This window comes from Patagioenas fasciata, chromosome 3 (assembly GCF_037038585.1).
Source record: "Patagioenas fasciata isolate bPatFas1 chromosome 3, bPatFas1.hap1, whole genome shotgun sequence".
NCBI classification, from domain to species: Eukaryota; Metazoa; Chordata; class Aves; order Columbiformes; family Columbidae; genus Patagioenas; species Patagioenas fasciata.
This window is the reverse complement of record NC_092522.1, coordinates 87375550-87397047: the sequence shown is the minus strand read 5'-3', so window position 1 is coordinate 87397047 and position 21498 is coordinate 87375550. Positions and strand designations below refer to the sequence as shown.

The 21498-nt window shown below is 44.5% G+C and overlaps 1 protein-coding gene across 3 annotated transcripts in view; it reads right to left on the bottom strand.

Annotated features, from left to right (window-relative positions):
• The window catches only part of LOC136099833 (gamma-aminobutyric acid receptor subunit rho-2), a 41115-nt gene that overhangs the window by 14080 nt on the left and 5537 nt on the right, over window positions 1-21498 (bottom strand). For all 3 annotated transcript variants that reach the window (XM_065834437.2, XM_071806776.1, XM_071806777.1), the window contains exons 2-4: window positions 18333-18439; window positions 7011-7078; window positions 2923-3146 (exon numbers count right to left, since the gene is read on the bottom strand). In XM_065834437.2, the coding sequence (XP_065690509.2) occupies window positions 2923-3146; window positions 7011-7078; window positions 18333-18439 (399 nt within the window). The remainder of the gene's footprint in view (window positions 1-2922; window positions 3147-7010; window positions 7079-18332; window positions 18440-21498) is intronic.

Here is a 21498-nt window from a genome sequence, read left to right as displayed (position 1 = left end):
ACCTGTGGTCATTACTCAACTTGTCAATAAGGTATTCCTCAACTAAAGCCCAGTGCCAACTCCATGCAGGTATCTCAAAACATCTTGAGATATCTTGGAGGACATTTCCAACACCTCTTGACACCCATGCTTGGGCAGTCAGGTCGTATTCTGGGTATCCTAAACATCACCAGGCTAAATATCACACAGATCCTTGTTCTCATTGGATTTTATCAATCAACTTTTCCATTTAACTCTTGTGCAGTCGACTGTTGTTATTCACATCCTTCTCTCTCATGGGGTAACACTAGAAAGGCACATCACCACCTCAACGGCGCACAGAAAACTTTCAAAGTAAAAATTCTTCATGTGGGCAAATGAGCAGAGCTGAGCAGAGCTAATGTTTCCCATTAAAAACACTTGTTCCTTCATTTTGGCTGTTGAGCACTGCTAACTAATGTCCTGCTGTTGGTTTCAGCCCCGGAGAACTGTGGGACGTGAGCAATGGAAACTGATATTCAGTTACAATCTGTAGAGAAGGTCCCTACCCTCCTGCTGCTATTCTCCTCTCAGTCCTGACCCAAGCTTACATCTAACCTCTTCCTTTTTCTTTCTCCTTCTTGTCTCTCCTGCTGTGTGGCAACCTCATCCTCATCCAGTTCTAACAGACAGCGTCTTTAGTTAAGGTGTGAGTAATCAGACCTTTTGTGCAACAAATGGATTTATTAAATGGGAACAGAACAGTGGAAGTGTTCCTAAGTGTTTGGTCAAGAAACGATTTTCATCATGAAGACCAGGCAAAATGAAGTGGCCATATGGTGCATGTTCTTTCTTACATACACACACAGGTTTCTTTAGGGTTTTATTATAATAAACTGTGCAGGTTGGTTTGTTTTTTTTTTTTTTCCAAATAAATTCAGTAGAATTGTATTTGAACTATGAAACCAGTGAACTTCAGTGCCCTTTAGGTCCGTGAGATATTGTCCTGCTTGGGACAATATGGCCCACTATGCTCATTCTTCGAAGAGAAATAGCCTCCTGAATCAAGCTTTATAAAAATCCTTGTTTTTCAAAACTATTTTGCCATAGCTGAAGTTAATAAATTCCAGAAAGATCCTAGAACAGAAATTCTTGTGTTACAAAACAATCAAAAGTCACTTGACACTGAGAACCTGTTTTCTGTCCTGGGGAAATGTTCTTTTGTCCGAGCTCTCAAGCTTTTCTCCTCTGGTGTTATATTTTTCTCTGCATCTCTTTTTGCATTCTTCTGAAGGAAATGAAATCTGCTGGGATGCTGATGGGAGCAGCCATAAAGGTGGCCTGGTTAGAAGGGCAAAATTACTGAACAAAACAGCATGTCTGCTGAAAATACCGACAGAGAAAGGCCTGCCAGCCTGGGAAGCTGCAGCATCCTTGAGAAGCACAGCCAACCTCTTTGAAGTGAAGCTGGGTACTTAGAAACCCAAGACAACTCAAGATATCATCTATAAGCACAAAATCAAGGGACTGTGACGGCAACTTATTGTCTGAAAAGGTGAAAAATAGTCTGGAAAACAAAGGTTTGTCTGAAAGAACAACAAACATTATTATCTATTGACCATACCAGGTGAAAAATTGAAATTACAGCATCTCTTGGCTGCTCAAAGTGATGGTGTCCTACAACGTCCTGTGGCTCTATAACATAAGAAGAACTTTTAATTTTTTTCCAAAATGACACCTCTCTCTCTGAGAACTTCCCATGCTGCACATACTTTTCCGTTCCTAAAGAGGCTGAATTTGCTGGAGGAACTTTCTACCAGCTCTTGAACTCTCATTGGGAACAACTGCCAGACGCCAGACTCCAGACTCCGTGATGCGAAGCATCTCTGAAGTGAGACCCTGTCTGTTGTCTCATTGGTCCTCTTCTGGGTCCACTTTGGGGGTTGCTTCGGTTTGTCCTCCCACTCGTGGGATGATTTGGCTCACTTGATGCTGGTAGCGCTTGATACCAGTATTATACATCCAGATAAATAACCTGTCATACCTGCTGTTATAGTATCAATGAGTTGCTCCACCAATTACAAGTTCGTAGTAACTTGTAATAGTATATACCTACTTAGTTATTGCTGCTATTTGTTGTTGCTATGCCCTTTATTCATGCTATGTTATTGATTGTTGATAGTAATTCGTAATAGCATTATATATATATATATATATGTAATCATTTTATTAATCATACGTAAATTTACTAGTGGTGATTTTGTGTTAGTTTACTTGCTAGTGGTGACTTTTGTGCTATTTTTGGGAACAGCAATAAGGTAGACAAGTTTAGAGTATAAAGCCTTTGGGTCCTTGTGTATTACAGAATCCTACAAACCCACAGTCATGACCTGTGATTCTGTGATCTCTGTATGCCCGCAGGCTGGATAACCCTTTAGGTCATGACAGACGTGCCTCAGGATTCTTTCAGCCAGCAAACCTGTTAGAAAATCAGGGACTACAAGGTGTCTTTAATGCTGCCATTTCTACTTAAATAAACATAAACTTTTACATCAACATTCAATTTTTTTTAAATAAATAAATAAATAAATAAATAAATAAAGTTTTTCTAGACAAACAGGAAGCAAAACAGGATAATTATAGAGGTCACCATCTGGTATATCAGCAGCTTCCCGTTTAATCACACACAGACTGCGGGACAAACATTCCTGCTTTGACTAAGCCCTCCTCTGACTGCAAAGAATTAGGGGAATGCTTCCCCCAGGAGAAGATTATCTTGTTACTGCCCACAGCATGGTTTCTTGCAGTTTCCTGCATCTTGCAGTGGACATGCTGGAAACAGGGCTCTGCCTCACCAGTGGGAGTAGAAAGGTTGGCAGTAGCAGTCTGCTTGGTCACCAAAGCCACACTGGGAACAAAATTGACAGTGAAACCCCAGGGGGTGTTCAGGAGCAGCATCCTTACCTCATGCTGTAGAGGACATGACCGTCGGGGAACACTCGCAGCATGATGTTGTCTGTAGTGGTGTCGTGAATGAAGGACCTTTTGGAGTGCACAAAGAAGACATCGGGGACCCAGATCTTCTTCACCAGCCTGCCATCAAAGGTCATGCTCTTGTTGGTGGTGCTGGGAAATGAGAGACGCTCATCCTTCCAGTAGTGCCTTAAGTACAGAGTCATAGTGAAATCCTTCATGAAATAGGAAGAGAACCAGAGAGAGATCTGTCAGCGTTGCTTTCTACATCTAGGAAACACCAGAAAGAAAACTCACTCCTAGCGGGTAGCTGAAATCCCTCCCCTATAAAATCCTGTTTCTTCCCTAGAGCAATGCTCTTTGTGAATAGATTTTCCTGACAAAATACTTTCAGCCAAAAAAAACACATAAACCTCCAGTCAATGTATTACAGCATTCAGTAATGTTCAGTCCTAAAAGGGATATAAATATGCCCCAAGAAAAGCATTGCCCTGCAGAAATGATTCTTCAATCCTGGAAAACTTAGCTTGAAGGATGTTCAAGAGGAAAAACTTTCAAAATTAGCCTAATGGTCAGGCTAAACACTAAGCAATTCATGCCTAAAATAACTAAATAGTTGCAAACAGCAACAAAGTGAGAGAACTCTTTTTTTCTACTGTACAAGTGTATAAATAAAGCTCTTTTTTAAGCTCGTTGTGGGGACAGGAGCTTCAGTTACACAAAGGAAAACGTCTGTTTGTTGATCCCAACCTGGCATCTGCTGCTTTCAGAGCTGAGTCTACTCATGCTGAGAGATCAAATACATTTGTTTTCTTTATATTCCCAATTAAGCGAGTGGTTATTGTAGCCACAGCTGCCAAGCCCAGGCAGGCAGCAGCACGGGCTGGGATCTCTTCCTCGCCACTCAGCAACTGCTTTCTAAAACCGACACCACAACCTCATTTTGCTTCACTGATGAGAAAACATCAGTTAACCTGACTCTCTGTTTCAAAGAGCTGCCCTGGCAACAGCCACAGTATCACAGAACGGTTGGGGTTGGAAGTGACCTCTGGAGATCAACCAGTCCAACCCACCTGCTGAAGCAGGTTCACCCAGAGTAGATTTCACGGGAATATGTCCAGGTGGGTTTTGAATGTCTCCAGAGAAGGAGACTCCACAGCCTCTCTGGGCAGCCTGTTACAGTGCTCTGGCACCCTCGACGTAAAGATGTTTTTCCTCATATTCAGATGGAGCCTCCTATGCCGTTGCCCCTCATCCTATCATTGGACACCACTGAAAAGAGTCTAGTCCCATCTTCTTGACATCCACCCTTACAGTCTCGCATTGCCAATAGGTTTTTCATTAATTCATCTAAGAAGTCTGCAGTGCCAGCCCTCACCTTTCTGCCCTGCACAGGCCAGACCTGCCTGGTCCTTCCCTGACCCTGGCAGAGACCTGCCAGAAGAACGCTTCTGCTCACCCACCTGCAGGTCCCCACCTTGGCAGACAGAGTCCAGCCTCCATCCCCGCTCACTCCAGGGATGCTGCCAGCTGCTGTTCCCTACCAGCACTGGCCACCTTCCCCTTACAGCTACCATCCCAAAGAAACTCTTCCAGCAACTGCTGCTGTGAGCAGGGCTTAGGTGCAGCCTGGCTGGAGAAGTCAACCTCAGGGGCTGGACCAGCAAAGCACATCAGCTTGACTAGAGCTGGGAAAAAGGAAAGCAAGAAAGAAAATGTGTAACTGATTATTTCTTATGAGTCAGTGTTGTTTACACCACAAGAGAAAATAAGGATAAATACGAGCCTGGCTATTTGAGGTCACCAGCCCTGGACAGCCCTCACCCATGATGCGGGAGGATGGCTAGGCAGTCTGAGGCTGTGGTTGCAGAAGGCCTCTGGGCAGCTTCATCGTGGAAGCACAGGGGGACAGGGACAGATGTGGCATCATCCAGGCACCCCTGGCATGACTTACAGCCACTATAGGGGGGCACAGAGCCTGCCTGTGGGGACAGCACAGGAAGGGACACATCACTTCCCAGGTGTGGCTCTTTCCCCATCCCACCAGGCAGAAGCCCTCTCCTCTCTCTCCTTCAGCACCCTCCTCTCTCCAAACAGGCCTCCAGTGGCCAAAATACAGGGCACCAAGTGCTGCAAACATCAAGCCCAAGTAGCAGCTGACAACTGCTTCTAAATACGAAATGCAGCCTGTGGAAGTTTTCTCATGATATGAGTCAAATGAGGCATTTTGCAATCGCTGACATCTTGTTCCTTTTTGACCAGCACACACACCAGTTACGAACCGAGAAAAGGGATTTATTTCACCACCCATGAGTAGGAAAATACCTTGGGAAACAAGTTTTACAGTGAACCGAGAGAACGATAGTACCTGCTGGAGGCGCAGCGAATGAGCACACACAAGTGCCTCACTTTTGGCAGCACATTTCGTATTTATGCTACACTCCAGGCAGCCTCAGCAGCATCCCCAACCAGCGTACCCAGCAGCACTCAGCTTCAGTCTGGTGCTTCTTTGAGGTACCAGACGCCTGCTGAAGCAGCAGTTGGCAAAGGCTTCCCAACCAAGGGTACTGTTTCCAAGGCCACTAACCCTTCAGAGTGGTTTGAAAGAAGTCCTGCCTGCAGCTCTGCCCTGCCTGCAGTTCAACCCTTCCTGCATTGGAAAGCCTAGGAGGTCACCCTGGCGCAGGCACAGCCAGCCTGGCTCCCCTGGCCATGTGAACAGCTGACTGTTCACTGTTCTCTCCGCAAACACCTCCTGTGGGACAAACTGCTGGAAAAAACAAACCAGCACAACCCAGACTGACCTGGGACACTGTTCTTCCACCCCAAATCAGCAGCTTCTGTGGAAAGCACTTGTCCCATGCTGGGTAAAAAGGACTGTGGAGTTGGCTGTAGCAAAGGCAGAGAAAGTTGCCCTCTAAGCTTTCTGATGGCCAAGGTTTTTGTTGAAATCAGGTGCTCCTGACAGAAAGTATTGCAAGTTATTTACTCGCACTAATTAGGTCCTTTTGCTGTTACAACATTACTTCAAAATATTAGAGCCCCAAGTCTCCTTGCGACAGCTGTTTCCTGTACTGAAAGCTCCCTCCTACATGCTTCATAGCACACATTTCCCCAAACGCTCTCTTCCAATATCCAGGCAGGCAAGCTCCCTTCTTTTAATGAAGATGTGATTACACCACACTAAAAACTGATCACCCTAAAGCTCTTCCTTTAAGTCTTCATGTTTTGCCTAGACCAGGGAAGGTGCCTGAGAACAGGGAGGAAAAGGCACAAGGATGAAGGAATCAAGAAGCTTTCTCTTGTCCCCTATGTCCTCCTTTCCACTTCTCTTTCCAGTGTTTGTTTTCCATTTCCTACACATAAAGACAAACAAACAAACAGCAAAATGCTTGTGAACATTCCTTTTGCTGAGAAGACCTTGAAACCTGTTGAGGGTTAACAACTACATGTATTTCTTCCTCTTTTTAATTAATAAAAAAATAAAGATACTAAATCACAATTGAACTTCATGTGAATTTCCTGAACAGCATCATCAGTGACTGTTGCTTCACACCACGTTCCACCAAGTTCAGGCTCCCCTTGCAGCTCCCACTCACACACCTCACTGAGGTTACTCCCAGTGATGAAGAAGCAGAAGCAGTTCCTTCTTATTTATGTTTCCAACTTAATCTTCTCATACACCTCCCAGAATCATGCATTCAAAACAAATGGACTCAATGGTTCTTTAAGGAAGAAAACTTGTAGCAAACACATCTTATGTGAACTTCACCATGTATGTCCAAATCTTTGTAGGCAGCTGTTTATATTTTCAGTTGTGATAGATCCTTCACAGCACTGATTATTCTTCCATTTAAGGTCCCTTTTTTCTTCATGCTTTGAATCTTTATCTGAAGATACATAGATAAGCCTTTGATCACCTGGTTTTATCAAGTTGTCAATCCTGAGTGTCAGCCTTTTTGAATTTGCCAAATGCTGCCTTTGCTTTCATCTGACCAATAATTCGAAATCCACAGGTTTCAAGTGGGAGGGACTTTTTATGACTAGGAAAAATTGAGGCTTAAAAGAGGATTACATACCATGTCAACCTCAGAAATACTGTCCAAGCTTTCAACTTGCACATCCACCCCAACAGGAATTGCAGGACCTGTAGGAGAATGAGATTTAGATATGTAAATAAGTGTTCTTTTATATTATGTGTGTTTAATTAGCACTATAAGGTAGCATGCAGAACATTTATGAGCTAATTTTGTACTTTTCTGTCCATGATTCTTCACGAGGGGGCCATGGGAAGAGTCAGTGAATAACCATGTAAGGCCGCTTTTGAAACAGTGAATTATCTTCCTCTTGGCATACACCTCAATGTTGACACTGACCAGCTAATCCAGAGCTTGGATGAAACATTTGCATATATTTTTAAAAGCTGAGCCATCCCATCAGAAATTTTAGGCCTTTATGAGCAAATTTGGCCCCAAGAACAGGGGACTGAGAAGAAGAAACTGCAAGCACTTGGCTTTTCCTTGTGGGTTTCTCATTTCATATCAACAACACAAGCTACATCAAACTTTCAAGAACAAGCCCATTGCCATTTTCATTCATGTGATTCATTGATGATGTAAATAGTTTTCCACAGTACTTCTAAAATTAGCAACCAGAGAATTCACAAAGAGTAAATAAGCGGAAAACGTCCCATAATAAATGGATACTCCTCTATTACTAGAAACCCTATATCACAATTTCTTCATAGATTGCTGCTCATTAATGACCAGGACCTCCTCAGGTTACCCAACTTCCACACAGTGTGTCCTCACACAGCTTCTTCCCTTCTCTGGTGCACTGAAGAGGTGCATGCCTACAGAGATGTGCACACCAAGCATGACCCACCAAGGCAGGTCAGCAGAAACTGCTGAGGAACAGTCCAGGTGTATCCACTGTTACCTTGAGCTTTCAGTGTGTGGCAGTGGGTCTCACAGGACTCATGCTGACATGTGTATCTAGAGCTTGTGTCCAGCCTGGACACTGCCAGTGAGACAGACCATGGCGAAGGAAGTAGCAGCTCTACAGACATGTCTGGGACTTGCCCAGCAGAAATGATTTTTCTGAGGACAATAGTAGTTTGCAAAGATTTTTAGCACCTCATACAGGCACCCTGAAGTGAGCCTGTGTAGCTCAACCAGGCTCCTCAGCATCACCAACTCCAATTGAAGTGTCTGCTGCCCCCAGCAATGGTTAACACAGCACTTTTAGATGACTCCTAGATGCTCAAAAACACAAGTCATATTCAGAAGCAGAGCTGTGCACTTCATGCTTAAAAAAAACCAAAAATGCCAGCAAAAATTTGCTCACTCATATTCGTTTCCTGGTGGTGCCTGGCCAAACTGAAGGGTGTTTGCAGGAAGATTTACTTGGGGAGAAATTCCGATTAATTAACACTGGCATGTTTCTCAGAAGCCCAGAGACTTTGGTAAGACTTTTCATTCCAACAACATGAGCCCATCTTGCTCCCTTCCAGTTGCTTATGTATTATAAGGAATCACTGGAGGCCAAGGAAATTCTCACCCTGTTGGTGTTCAGTTCCCCTTCTCTCAGTTATTCCTCAAAACTGGGAAAACCCACAAAGCCCTGGTGCATGGCCACTGGTGAAACACAGACAAAGGGTGAATTTGTACAGAGGAGTAGACTGAGCTTGCAGTGGGACCTTCTGTAAGACCGTGCAGCTCACTGATCAACAGAAGATTCACCCAGCCAAGACAAACAGCAGCAGCATATGGAGTATTTTCTTCCAAATCAGTGATTTGAATCAGACCTGTCAGGTGGCCAAGTTGGCCACCACGGCCAAAGGAGACAGGCAAGGAGAAGGACAGCAGGTCAGAGAGCCCTCTGCTTTTGCTGGTACCAGCTGAGCTCCTCATAAGCCAGTCCCTGCCCTCCAGGTCACGAAACGTGCTCAATTCCTGTTGATCTGGCCACAGGATGCAACCATCAGTCAGTGGACATCTTCTCAGACCGTTGTAGCTCATCAAAGACAGGCAAGTCCATGGCAAAACCACAGATATATTTTCCTTGTTACCTTTGCCATTAATCCTTTCTTTTGACTGGCTCCTTGCCTTGAGAGGTGACATTGCTTACGTCCAAGCCACATGTGACCTTCCTAATGCACAATCCAGCATCCTTCAGACAATGACTAGCACATGGCCATTCTGTCACTCCACAAATGCATCATCTTCTGGTTTAACTAGAGGAAATTGTGGTTTCATTAAATGGAAATATTGTAGCAATGGCTTTGCACTATTCGGCTCCCCTTCATCCTCATCAATTGGGTAGCTGTTGAGGATGATAAGGTCTAAAAAACAAATTAGCTTATAAGGAGGCAGTTTGTTACTTCTGGTTCTTTCAGTTGATCAAATAAGTGATGTTACATCTCACTACATACCCTGCTTGTCTTACCTATAGAATTTTATTGCAGTCCTTTTCAATCTGAAATCACTCTATGAGTTTATACCTTGGTTGCAGCCACACTTCCTTCTACTCTCCATTATTATTTAGGACATTGAGTAAACAAAAGTTAAAAACAATACCAGGAGAAAGAATTTCTGTAGGACATTACTTCTGTATCTGTGGTGATAACAAGCATTTTGATGTGCAGCATAATCAGGAGGGAAACAACACAATCCTGCTGATAGGCAGTGCCCTGTTGGTAGCCAATTAGACTTTCTTTGCTCAAATACCTTGTGAAGTCATATACGGTGGTCAAGGAGAGCCTGGGCAATGATTCAAATACTCATCTATGCCCTTAATGACCTGAAATACCTAATAGCTCTTCAGTGTAGTCATGTTTGGGATACTTAAATTGGACCTCTGCTACAGCAAGTCTCAATCACAGAATCACAGAATGTTAGGGATTAGAAGGGGCCTTGAAAGATCATTTAGTCCAATCGCCCCGCCAGAGCAGGAACACCCAGATGAGGTTACACAGGAAGGCGTCCAGGTGGGTTTTGAATGTCTCCAGAGAAGGAGACTCCACAACCCCTCTGAGCAGCCTGTTCAGTGCTCTGGCACCCTCACAGAGAAGAAGTTTCTTTTCATATTTAAGTGGAACCTCCTGTGTTCCAGTTTATACCCATTGCCCCTTGTCCTACCATTGCTTGTCACCAAGAAGAGCCTGGCTCCGTCCTCATGACACTCACCCTTTATATATTTATAAACATTAATAAGGTTGCCCCTCAGTCTCCTCTTCTCCAAGCTAAAGAGACCCAGCTACCTCAGCCTTTCCTCATACAGGAGATGCTCCGCTCCCCTGATCATCTTTGTTGCCCTACGCTGGACTCTCTCCAGCAGTTCCCTGTCCTTCTTCAACTGAGGGGCCCAGAACTGGACACAATATTCCAGGTGTGGTCTCACCAGGGCAGAGTAGAGGGGCAGGAGAACCTCTCTTGACCTACTAACCACCCCCCTTCTAATACAGCCCAGGATGCCATTGGCCTTCCTGGCCACAAGGGCACTGTGCTGGCTCATGGTCATCCTGCTGTCCACCAGGGCCCACAGGTCCCTTTCCCCTGCACTGCTCTCTAATAGGTCATTCCCCAACTTATACTGGAACGTGGGGTTGTTCCTGCCCAGATGCAAGTCTCTACACTTGCCCTTGTTATATTTCATATTTTATATATTTCCCTGCCCAACTCTCCAGCGTGTCTAGGTCTCGCTGGATGGCAGCACAGCCTCCTGGAGTGTCAGCCACTCCTCCCAGTTTGATGTCATCAGCAAACTTGCTGACAGTGCACTCCATTCCCCCATCCAAGTCATTGATGAATATATGCTCAAAGTCACTTCAGAAAGGCTCCACAGTCCAACCAACACAGCCCATGTCAGGGCAGGCACAAGGCTGCCCTCAGCACTGCCTCTGACTCTTGCCAGAGAAACCACTTGTAATGAATATTATTTGTAGTGGCACACAGCTGTTGACATTGCAGCAGTGCCCACAGTGCTTCCAAACAACCACGTTGTGGTCAGGACGGCGCTGAGTGAGTAGACACAGTCTCTGCCAGGACAGCCTCACAGAGCAACCAGGCTGTGCCAGAAGAGGAAGGCAGCGGTCAGACGTGGACCCACAGGCCTCCCTGGTGCCCAAGGGCTGTGTGCCCAGCACACACTGAGCAGCCACCCTCAGCTTCCAGGCTGCAAGAGATACTCTCTGTGTGTCAGTGCTTAATTTAGCCTTGATTCAGAAAATCACAACCCTCCCAAAGTCTATTTACTGCTGCAATTTCCATGCTTGTCTGAACACTAAGCACAGATTAAAAAACAAACAACAAACAAACAAAAACCAGAGGAACACTGCCAAGTTGGTATTTGTCTCTCTCTCCTATTCCTCCCCTTTCTGCTCTGGAAGATAAAATACTATGTCCATACTCTTTTATTTTCTTCATGTTCCTGCGCCAAGCGCTCAGTTTGGTTCCCAGATAACCAGCAGTTACCTCATTGCAAGGGCAAAGTCTAAGGTTAAGTCCAGAGCTGCCATGAAGTCATATTAAACCCAAAATAAAGGGTGTTCAGTGTAAAGCTGGATGGTCTGGAAAGCCCTTCAGAGAAGAGGCCTGAGGTTGGGCTAGGTGTCCGTACATCAGTGAAACTGCTTTTACGTTTTTACTTTTCTGCAGTTAATAATGAACTTGAGGCATGACTAAACAGTGAGTAGAATAGAGAGAGGGAGAAATCATTTGAACTCTGGACTGAAATGTGGGGTTCTTAATACAGGCAGTATGAAGATAAGAATGTAAAATTTACTTATCAGTGGAAATATTTGCCCTGCCTTTCTTGGGCAAAATCCTTCTATAGCCAGCAGGAGCAATTACTGCTTCTCCCTTCCCCCTGCTCCTCATTCAGCACCTGGGGCTGTGGCAATGAGAAAGCCCATCAATGGGAACGGGGGCATGTTGAGACACCAAGACCCTTTGGAGGAAGCTTGGACAAGAGGCTGGGCTGAGCGGGGAAGGGTGGGTGAAGGGCCAGTGGGGCCAGCCCAAATGTTGCTGCCTGGGACCCAGTGATAGGAACTGAATGATCACCAAGTCCTGCTCTAGGCAACAAGCATAACTGGTAATGATCATTGCTTATTCACTTGGCCCTTCATTCTTCAAAACTTCTACCAAGATGCAGTTTTGTAGAGGCACTTGATGGGAGCAGCATTGTAAATGCCCTGTGAAGAAATGCCTTCTTTAAACCACAGAAACCAACCCTGGGTTTCCTTGAAGGTCATCTTGGCTACAGTGTGAACCATTGAATTAAATATCTGTTGATCAGTCACAGAAATACGTCAAGAGATGTTTGGTCTCACCGACCCTTGAAGTCAATTGAGAACTGTGAGCTTTTCAATCCTGTCCCTCTGGAAACTAAATTGTTGAACCACTGGGACTCCAGATGCCAAATTCTCCATCAAATCCCACTAGGGATGAGTAAACAAAAAAAAAATCCCTTAATTGAGAGGGAGCAGAGGATGAGAAAGGTATAAATGGAAACAGAACAGCTGAGATGGTCTCTGACACCCTGAACAGTATAACTTAGGTTATAGTGTTAAATGTAGAAAGGCCCTCATCAACTAGCTTTTCCTTGCCACAAACAATATGTTATCAATATTCATTTTTTCTTCAGAGAAAGGAAGAACAGAAGGATCCGCTTTGAGAATTACAAGCAGGGAAAAACCTGAATACTGTGACACTGGAGAAATCTCAAAGCTCAGGCTCCTGCCTAGGATGTTCACTGCTGGACGGGAAGCTAACTGGACCCACATAAAGGCTGTGGGTTTGGCTGAGAGGAGGAAGCCGTGCTGCTTTGCCCAGAGACTGCAGCCCAGCAAAGCTTTTCAGCTCACACTTTAGGGTCTCTGAAAAGTGCCAGCCAAATTCATGGAATTATTCAAATTAAACATGAGCTCAACTATTTATAGATCAAGGCCTAGAGAGAAATTGTATAACCTTCAACAGAAGCATTTCTTCCAGAAACAGCAAAAGTGTCAACATCCATTATCTCCGTCACTGTCCACAGCAATATCTTGCAGAACACAAATCCTAATTCAGCAGGACTGATACAACCAGAAAGCAAACCCTAGACTCTTAAAAACCTTCATAGAAGACACAGACTTCAACTTACAACACAGAAATGAGCCCACCAATAAACTGCTCCCCTTGCATCTCAGACACAGCAGCTTCCAAGCAAGCTCAAGGCACTCGCACAGTCATTAGCAAACTTGACTATAGGAAAATTGGAAATGGAAAAGAGGAGTTTTTAAGTTTGAGAGAAATATTTATATTTGCACATTGAGAGAGGATTTAAGTATAACCCAAGTTTGATGGGAGCATTTCTACTTTCTCTCTTGTGTAGGGCGGTATCCATTAGTCCCACAGTTTCTGTGTGGGATTTAAAAGTGATGTGATAGAGTACCTTTGCATCTTCTCACTGTAAACGTGCCATCTTCTGAAACTGCACTAGCAAAATCTTATTTCTGTAAATTTCTGCATGTCAGTGTCCTTGCCTCAAATCGAAGTTGAATATTAAAAAGATACTCAGGGACCAGGCTATCAAGGTGTTTGTGGCTTTATATGTCCTTCTTCCTTTGCCAAGGTCACAACCCAGTGTCCTGAGATTCAGCAGTGAGAGTGCTCCCTCATTTCTCTTTCCTTTGCAATGAACTGCTCTGTTTTGTGACCTGCTCTTCACTGGAAGCCATTACACATTCAGCTTAGGTGCTGCATATAGAAAAGGTGCTGCACCTTTAGAGCAAACCCGATTTGCATCCTCATTCAGTGGTTGTACAAGTAGAATAGACTTTTGGGTGGGTTCTGACACCAAGACGACTTTGTGGCTTGTTTTGTCTTGCAAAAACTCCATTTTGGATACTAAAGTCTGTCCCAGGTTGACTAGGATGTCTGGTCTGGGGTTCACCCCTCCAAGGAACCCTGGAGGTTTCTACAAGTCCCATTCAGGAATTACTTCAGAAGGTTCCCAACATTAAAGCTGGTCACGTCCCAGCATGTCTCAGCACCTAAAACCACCCACTGAGAAGCAGCCAGGAAAGCTGCAAAGGACCAGCCAGTTCCCACTCAGAAACAGGTACTGGACACAAACACGGGTTTTATCTTTTAAGACTGCAGCAGGCTTTGGAAGATAGGGAATAGCACACTACCATGAAAATGCCTGCTGTCAGTTTTCCACTCCAGCTCTGAGACTAAAGCTTTGTGACATCTCTTCAATTTTTCTCTTTGGCAGTGATTTCAAAGTCTCATTGCCTTTCCCTGAGACACTCTCTCTGTCCCCTCGTCTGTCTCTGAAGGAGGGAGGCAAATGTAGGATAAAAATACCTACATGGGAAACAAGCAGGTTTGAGACTGCTTTGCTGTCAGATATATTGCATACACACAGAGAGGCTCGCAAATGTCCATAAGGAATCCCACGTCTGCAAGCTGCAAAACAGTCTTCAGTGTTTCTGCATGTATGTCTGTGTGTTTACATATATATTTTAATGTAGGTATATATGTCTGGGTCCTCTTAGGTGTGGGCAGCTTCCAAGCAGTCACCACCAGATGCACTCATCAGCTGCCACATGACTGCAGAGACCTTTGTTTCTTCGCATCTCATCGAGGGACAAGCGAGTTTTATTCCAGCCCTTGGTATGAGCGCTAAGTGAACTACTGATGCTTCATTCACACCACCACTCATCCATCCTGATGAAAATTCTGCCAAGAAAGGCCAGCGAGGACCAGCTGACATTAGGTTATTGGGCTATGAAGAAATATGATAAAAGCACAGCAATAGGCAGTTCCTCAGCAAAGAAGATACAGCTATTTTAAGTATCAGCTAAAGCTGCTTATTCACAGGATCGCTGTAAAGTATGAGATGTCATAGATGAAATAGTGCTTAAACTGGATGTTTAAGGAAGGCAGCAAACCAAACATTTACATAATCTTTAAATATTAATATTTGTAAATAATACCTGAACATCTGCTAGCTAGAACAAGGTCACTGACATGGAGATAACTCCCTAAGGGTCATAACAAGCACAGTCTATTTTAGGTTATGGAGGCTACTTTGAACATCAGCAAAGCAAAAATCTTTGTCATTACCACTGTACCCAATAGGTCGTCTCTAATGGGCTGAAAGCAGGCAAGACAACCATGCCTAGTGGGCTGTTAATAACACAACTTACACAACATTTGCTTGCTCACTTGCTCTTTACAAAGTTGCTTCTTCTTGAAAAAAAATTCACCGTTCTCTAATGTTTTTCTTCCATTTCACCTTGCATAACCCCGGCCTGCCCTGCCCCATGGTCACAGCTGTGTTGGGCTGACAGTGTGCTGACCATCCCATGCGGAGCAGCAAGAGTCACCATGCCCACACTAAAGCAGCTACATACCCCATCCCCTTTAGCTTAAAGTTCAGTGATGAAGTTGTAGACTGGTCCACTAAAAATGCTCAAGGTTAACAGCTGCCCATTATTCCACCAAGCATGGGAACCATCGCTTTTACAGTATTGGGTGTCTTCATAGTCTAATATCACTCACAATCTCCTTATGACATTATTTATGTTTTCCAGAGATGAGTTGCCTTTCCCACCTGCACCACAACATCACAGGCCCAATGCAATGCCACGGGGCTCTCCATTAGACCATGGTCACTGAGTTGTCCTCAGAGAGCAGAGAAAGGCATAGGGCAGTGACCAGTTACAGTCACACACATCCCACAGGCTCCTCTACTCCGCTTCAGCAGTACAAAAGCCTTTTTATCCTACGCAGGTCAGACCACATCAGTTTGACTGGCATAGCCGATGCAAAAATCTGGAAGGACTCACAGGGCATGGCAAACCACTGTGACTGCCTGACAAATAATATTACAGAAGAAAATATAAGGATCGCATCTTACCAGGCTTTTGTTTCTTTCCTTTATTTTATTTTTTTTTTCCCCACAGGCTTATAATCTGTCACTAAAACTCTGCTGCATAACTCTGCAGCTGTGCAAGAACCTGTAGCCCCCAAGCTATGTCCATGTGTGTGAATTGTGCTTTCCAAGGCTGGAGCCTCAACAAGAGTCATTGCTATGTTTTTTTTCCTCATCGTACAAATTTTAGTGCAACTTTCCTAGCACCCCACCTTTGTTCCAGGTAGCCCTGAAAGATAAGGAGGTTTTGAGGAAAACCTACAGAAGCACCATGTTTTTCCTTTACCAAGGGTCACCTTCTCACAAAAGGCTGCTAGGATATTTCTCAACTTTCTACATGTTACTCGAAGTTTTTAGGCTCTAGCAGTATCCTAATGCCTGTGATGGGAGGTAGCACAGGAAAACAAGACAATGAGATTAAAATGCAGTTACATTAGCACTGGAAGAGTAACCGTATAACTCTCTGTCTGCTTGGTGGGAACTGTGCACAAAGGTGTTCCTCATGTGGTCTGTGCCATTGATAAAAAATGGTAGAAATTTGATCTGTTTATAGAAATACAGTGCAGTGGTGATATCACGCGTTGATTTCATCATTGGAAGTGTTCAAGGTCAGGCTGAATGGAGCTTAGAGCAATCTGATTTAGTGAAAGGCGTTCCTGCCCATGGCAGAGGGATGGATTGGATGATCTTCAAAGCCTCCCCAAAGTATGCTGTGATTCTGTGATAAAGCAGTGCTGTGCTGGGAAAGCCATGTGGAATGACACACGATCACCAATATCCATGATGGAGCAGCGTGCCAACAAAACAAAGCCAGACTGAAGGCCGTGGACATCCAGCCAACACCTCACAGATCCAGGCTTTGCAGACAGAAGAGGGGGGTGGAGGGAGCTTAAAAAGTCAGGTAAAGAAAACCAAGATCAAAAAATAAGCAAACAAATGGGAGACTGAGCTAACAAGGTGGCTGGCTGGACAATCCTGACAATGACCATCTTCTCCTGGTGCCAGAAGGATTTAGGTCAGTCCATGAAACAAATCTCACAGCTTGCTGGTCTTTTCATCTTTCTGAGGTCAGGTTCCTTCCCAGATCCACGCTGTTGAAAGGCTCACCTTCCAAAAGAAACAACCTGGCACAAGAGGAAGCACCAGCAATAAGCCACAATCTCCCTTTCTGTAACCAGAGGGTGGAGCAGCAGTATCACTATCAGGGAGAAACCCATCTGGAGCAGGTGAGGGGTCCAAGGGCAACTCATTCAGTGTCACTTTGACAGTTGATACAAAATGGAGCAGGCATGCCCAGAGCCTCCAGAACCAGCACCCAGACCTCAGCCCTGAGCCTCAGCTGCACACCTGGGCTTGTCAGGTGTGCCCACACCAACCCCAGGGAGATTCGTCTGTGTTCCACCCAGAGGACAATTTAAGGCAAACTTTCAACCCTAGAAATAGCAGGTCAAGTTACCACTGATTATTAATAGAGTTACCTTCAATGGGGAGGCTGGACTGCAATTTGTCAGCAAATTACAGCGTGTGTGGGGACAACACCGGCGATGACATATTTTGAACTCTGGAGTTGGGAGATATATGAGCTGTGAGTATGGGGACAGCACTGTGCTGTCAGATCAGCACATCTGCACTGTGGGGCGAGAAATATCTCTCCAGCTATGCCAGGAATGGACAAGGTCAGAGATGCTCTCTTGGACTAGGTGCAAAATGCAAAATACCTCAGTGAACAACTGGACAGGGAGATGTTGCCCTTCATCCTTGAAGGCTGATTGACAAAGGATGCAGGATTAATCATTCAGCAAAAACTGAAGAAAAATCTGCCCTGGATGGTCTTGGTTATTCATCTAATCAGAAGAGGGATGTCCATGCTGGTATATCAGCACATTTTTTCATTCAAGTAATTTTCCACCTCTGCAGTGGTGAGCTTAGAAAGAGCAGGTGAGCATGTTCCTGTAGCTGGGTGCAACAGAAGACAGAAGTGCAGGGATGGAGGCCTCCTCTCCTGCCTTTGTGTTTGCTTTAGAGAGACAAGATTTTATCTGGACAAAAATACTCCATTTTCTCCTAGGAAGGGTGGGATGTGGTCCACCCAAAGATATTTTATTTTGCAGTTTGATCACATCAGCTGAAAGGGTCGTTGCAAATTCACAACTACAAGTGAACATTAAAACCTGCAGCTTGTTCACCTTGCCAACAGTGACATACTTACCAGGAGGGTCCATCCAGAGCACTCGCCAAAAAAAAGAGCTAACTTCAGAAACAGAAAGGAATGTAGGAGCTGTACAGAGGACTGGAAGTGAGGATGAGGCCTCTCTGAATTGCCTTGAATATCTCCTGAAACCACTCAAGCCCTTTCCCTTCTCACTAGTGCAGCTGGCCAGAGACTTTTTTCTTCTTTTTTTTTTTTTTTAATCACATGATTGATTGCTTTCAATTAGATGAGCATGAAATCAAGGGAACAACTTTATCCTCACCTCCGAAAGCCGGTCGCATGGTGAAGTCATGGTCATCAACCCTGAGAAGCTGCTCCGTCCTTCCTTTCCAAGTTTTGGTCACGTCATTGTTCTTGTTATAGATGCGACTGCAAAAGACAGTGATAGCGTTGGTCTGGCGTCTCTGTGGCACTCTGTGGCTGAACACGGCCTGCCCCATTTTGGAGCCCCAGGAGTGGTGGCCTTGTGGGCACAGCCCCACAGAGGGAAGTGTGGTTGCTGCCAGCACCATGGCACAGGCCAGCACGGCAGCCCAAGCGCTGCCTCTCCACAGCACCAACTCAGAACTGGCCCTGCCATCTCAGATGGATCCGAGATGGACATGGTGCTCTCTCTAACCCAGACACCACGGCTCCCAGGGAGACACAAGGCCAAGTGCACAACTTCTCATAGAGCAGCTGGGATGCAGCAAATATGACAGAACAAGCAACAGTAGAAGCAATTGACTCTGCCCCACGTGTTACCCAGCCAGGACTTGCCTGGGTACCAAGGTGACACTGTCACAAGAAAGCTCTGTTTGACAGTGGCGAGGCAATGCCACACGCTATTCTGAGGCTAGCTGCCCCAGGAACATCAGCTGGATACCAGTAACTCGTGAGGACAGAGGGCTCGCTTTGGCTTTTGACTTTTAACAGTGAGACAAACTCACCCATTTCCGTCCACAGCAGCAGAAAAAGAGGGGTTTGACCTAAAGAAGTCAGCAAGATCTGCAGTCCTCCACTTTTCTGAGTATTAATGGGGAATAAGTCCTAACTTTTTATTTGAGAGATCGTGTAGAACAAGGAGGACAACAAACCCCTTACGAAAGTGTAAGAAAGTCACAAAAATGGCACAAGTGGGTAACTAACAGCAGACAGACAGCTACTGCATGGACTTTTGGAAGAAAGTCTTGATCGGCAGCCCTGGCATTCCCCAGTGGTGCAGGAAGGATTTGGACCATTAGGATTTCTCAACCTCTTTGCTCCGGGCATAAGAAGTGACAAAGTTGTAAATACTGCTGCAATTAGCTTTTGTCATCAACTTACTAAAAAGAATAATGATAAATAGAAATAACTTTATACAAAGTGGTTTAGATTCATTTGCTTGTGTGGGAGAAATATTACTGACAGTAAAGAACAAAAATCTGGGAGGAAAAATAAAGGGACTACACTAATAGATACAAAACCAAAGGTGAACCAGGCTTAAAACCTTGGTCAAAAATTCAGAGCTTAGAAAAATATCATCACACACAGAAGTGTGGCTGTGTAAGGGCCATGGATGTGCTTTAGGGTTATTAAAATACAGATCACGATGAGCAGGAGCAAAGGGAGCATACATCACAAATTGGAAGAAAAATTTTCCATCAGAGCATTGAATTCAGAAAAGAAATTATGAAACCTAAGGGGTGTTGATAGTTGCAGTTAACATGGAGCACTTGCTTACTTTGATAAGGAGGTAAAAAGCAACAGAATTTCAAAAGATTGTATTAAACTGATGTTTTGAAGGAATATAAGCCCTTGTGCTTCATGGCACACATTATATATGAAAATCTGGATCCCACTCACTTCTTTTGGGCCCTGTTTAAATTGGGATATGCAACCATCTCCATCCCTGATGGCTGTAAAAAGGAGCCAGCTGAAGCAAGTGCATTCCCAACACAGCTGCATTAATGTTTACCTAAAAGCAGGGGGACAAACCTGAGCACGGCCATTAATGGGGATGGTGTGAGGCAAAAGTTTAGCTTCTCCCTGCTTGCTGCATGGGCAGGTTGTGTTTCTTTGCAAAGGCTGGGGCTGCAGACAAAGCTCTCTGCTTCACAGTCTGCAGTATTGCCTATGTTCCTGAGAAGTTGGCAGTAGAGAAGAATGATCTTACTGTGTCTGCTTGACTTGAACCATCAGAAAAAGGCCTGAGCACCAGTGAATGTTCAATTGACTCTCTGTACTCAAAGAATGGGGGAAAAATCCAGTTAAAAATCCAATCGATCTTTGAATTGCATGCTATATGAGTAAATAGTATGGAAAACCCTGACAGTATTACAATGTCATCTTGTAAACCAATGGCATGGCTTCACTGAAATGCCAGGCTCTGATCAATTAATTTAGAAATCATCAAACAGCAAATAGGACACGGGAGAGTTGCTAAGAACAAGTCTGTGGCTGCAGAGGGTTGGGTGGAGACATTGACGCTGCCTTCGGAAGAAAACAGGTTTTCAGGGAAGTCCTCAGCCAGCAGTTGCACTTAATAGCCAGCATTTAATCATCAGTTCGTGCCCAGCCCTTCAGGTACATGACAGACAATTCAGAATTTACAGACTGAGGTCCATCATTTATTTTTTAATCCATTTAATCCATTTACAAAGATTTTGTATAGAGCTATTTTTAATGACAAGCAACCCACACAGCCTTTGAAATGTATAATAACTTCCCGTCAATTTAATTCAAAAACAAGACCAAGTGTGTTTAGAAGCAAACAACCAGACGAACAAACAAACAAAACCCAAACCCACAATACCTTCTTTATAACAGTGCATGACATCAGCTATGCTGGTATCGCCTGATCCTCTCTGGCAGGTATCCTGTGCCACCCCACCACCGGCTGGCACCAGGAGCATCTCACGATCTGCAGCAGAGGTGGATGCAGCTGCCAGTGCCTTTGCAAAGCTGAAGGATGCACTTGAACCCTCCTACTCATCAGGCGTCTTCACTGACAATCTGATCACTGGTATCTCGTAAATCCTCCCTGATGTTCTCATGGTCTTTAGCACTTCTGATTATAGATTTGTCAGCTTTATGCACTCTCTGCAGTTCACCACTTTTCATTTAAAGCCGCCCATCTTCCTTCCTCTGTTTTGCCATGCTTTTCATATGTAATTTCATTGCTGTTTACATTTTGCTCAAGTGGGATGAGATTGATTAAACTGTCTTTTGTGAGGACTTATTCCTGTTTACAGAGGAGAGAAGGGGACAGGTATCTCATTGAGCTTCTGTAAAGGCCCTAGATTTTTTTTCGTATTTTCCTTTCCAGTCACTTTTATTCTGAATTTGTCTCAGTTGCATAAAATAGATCCTTTTTATATTGCCAAATATATCAAAGAAAACTAAATTTTGATGGCGTGAGAAATGACAGATAATAGCTCAGCAGGACTCAAAAAAGCAGTGGGTATCTA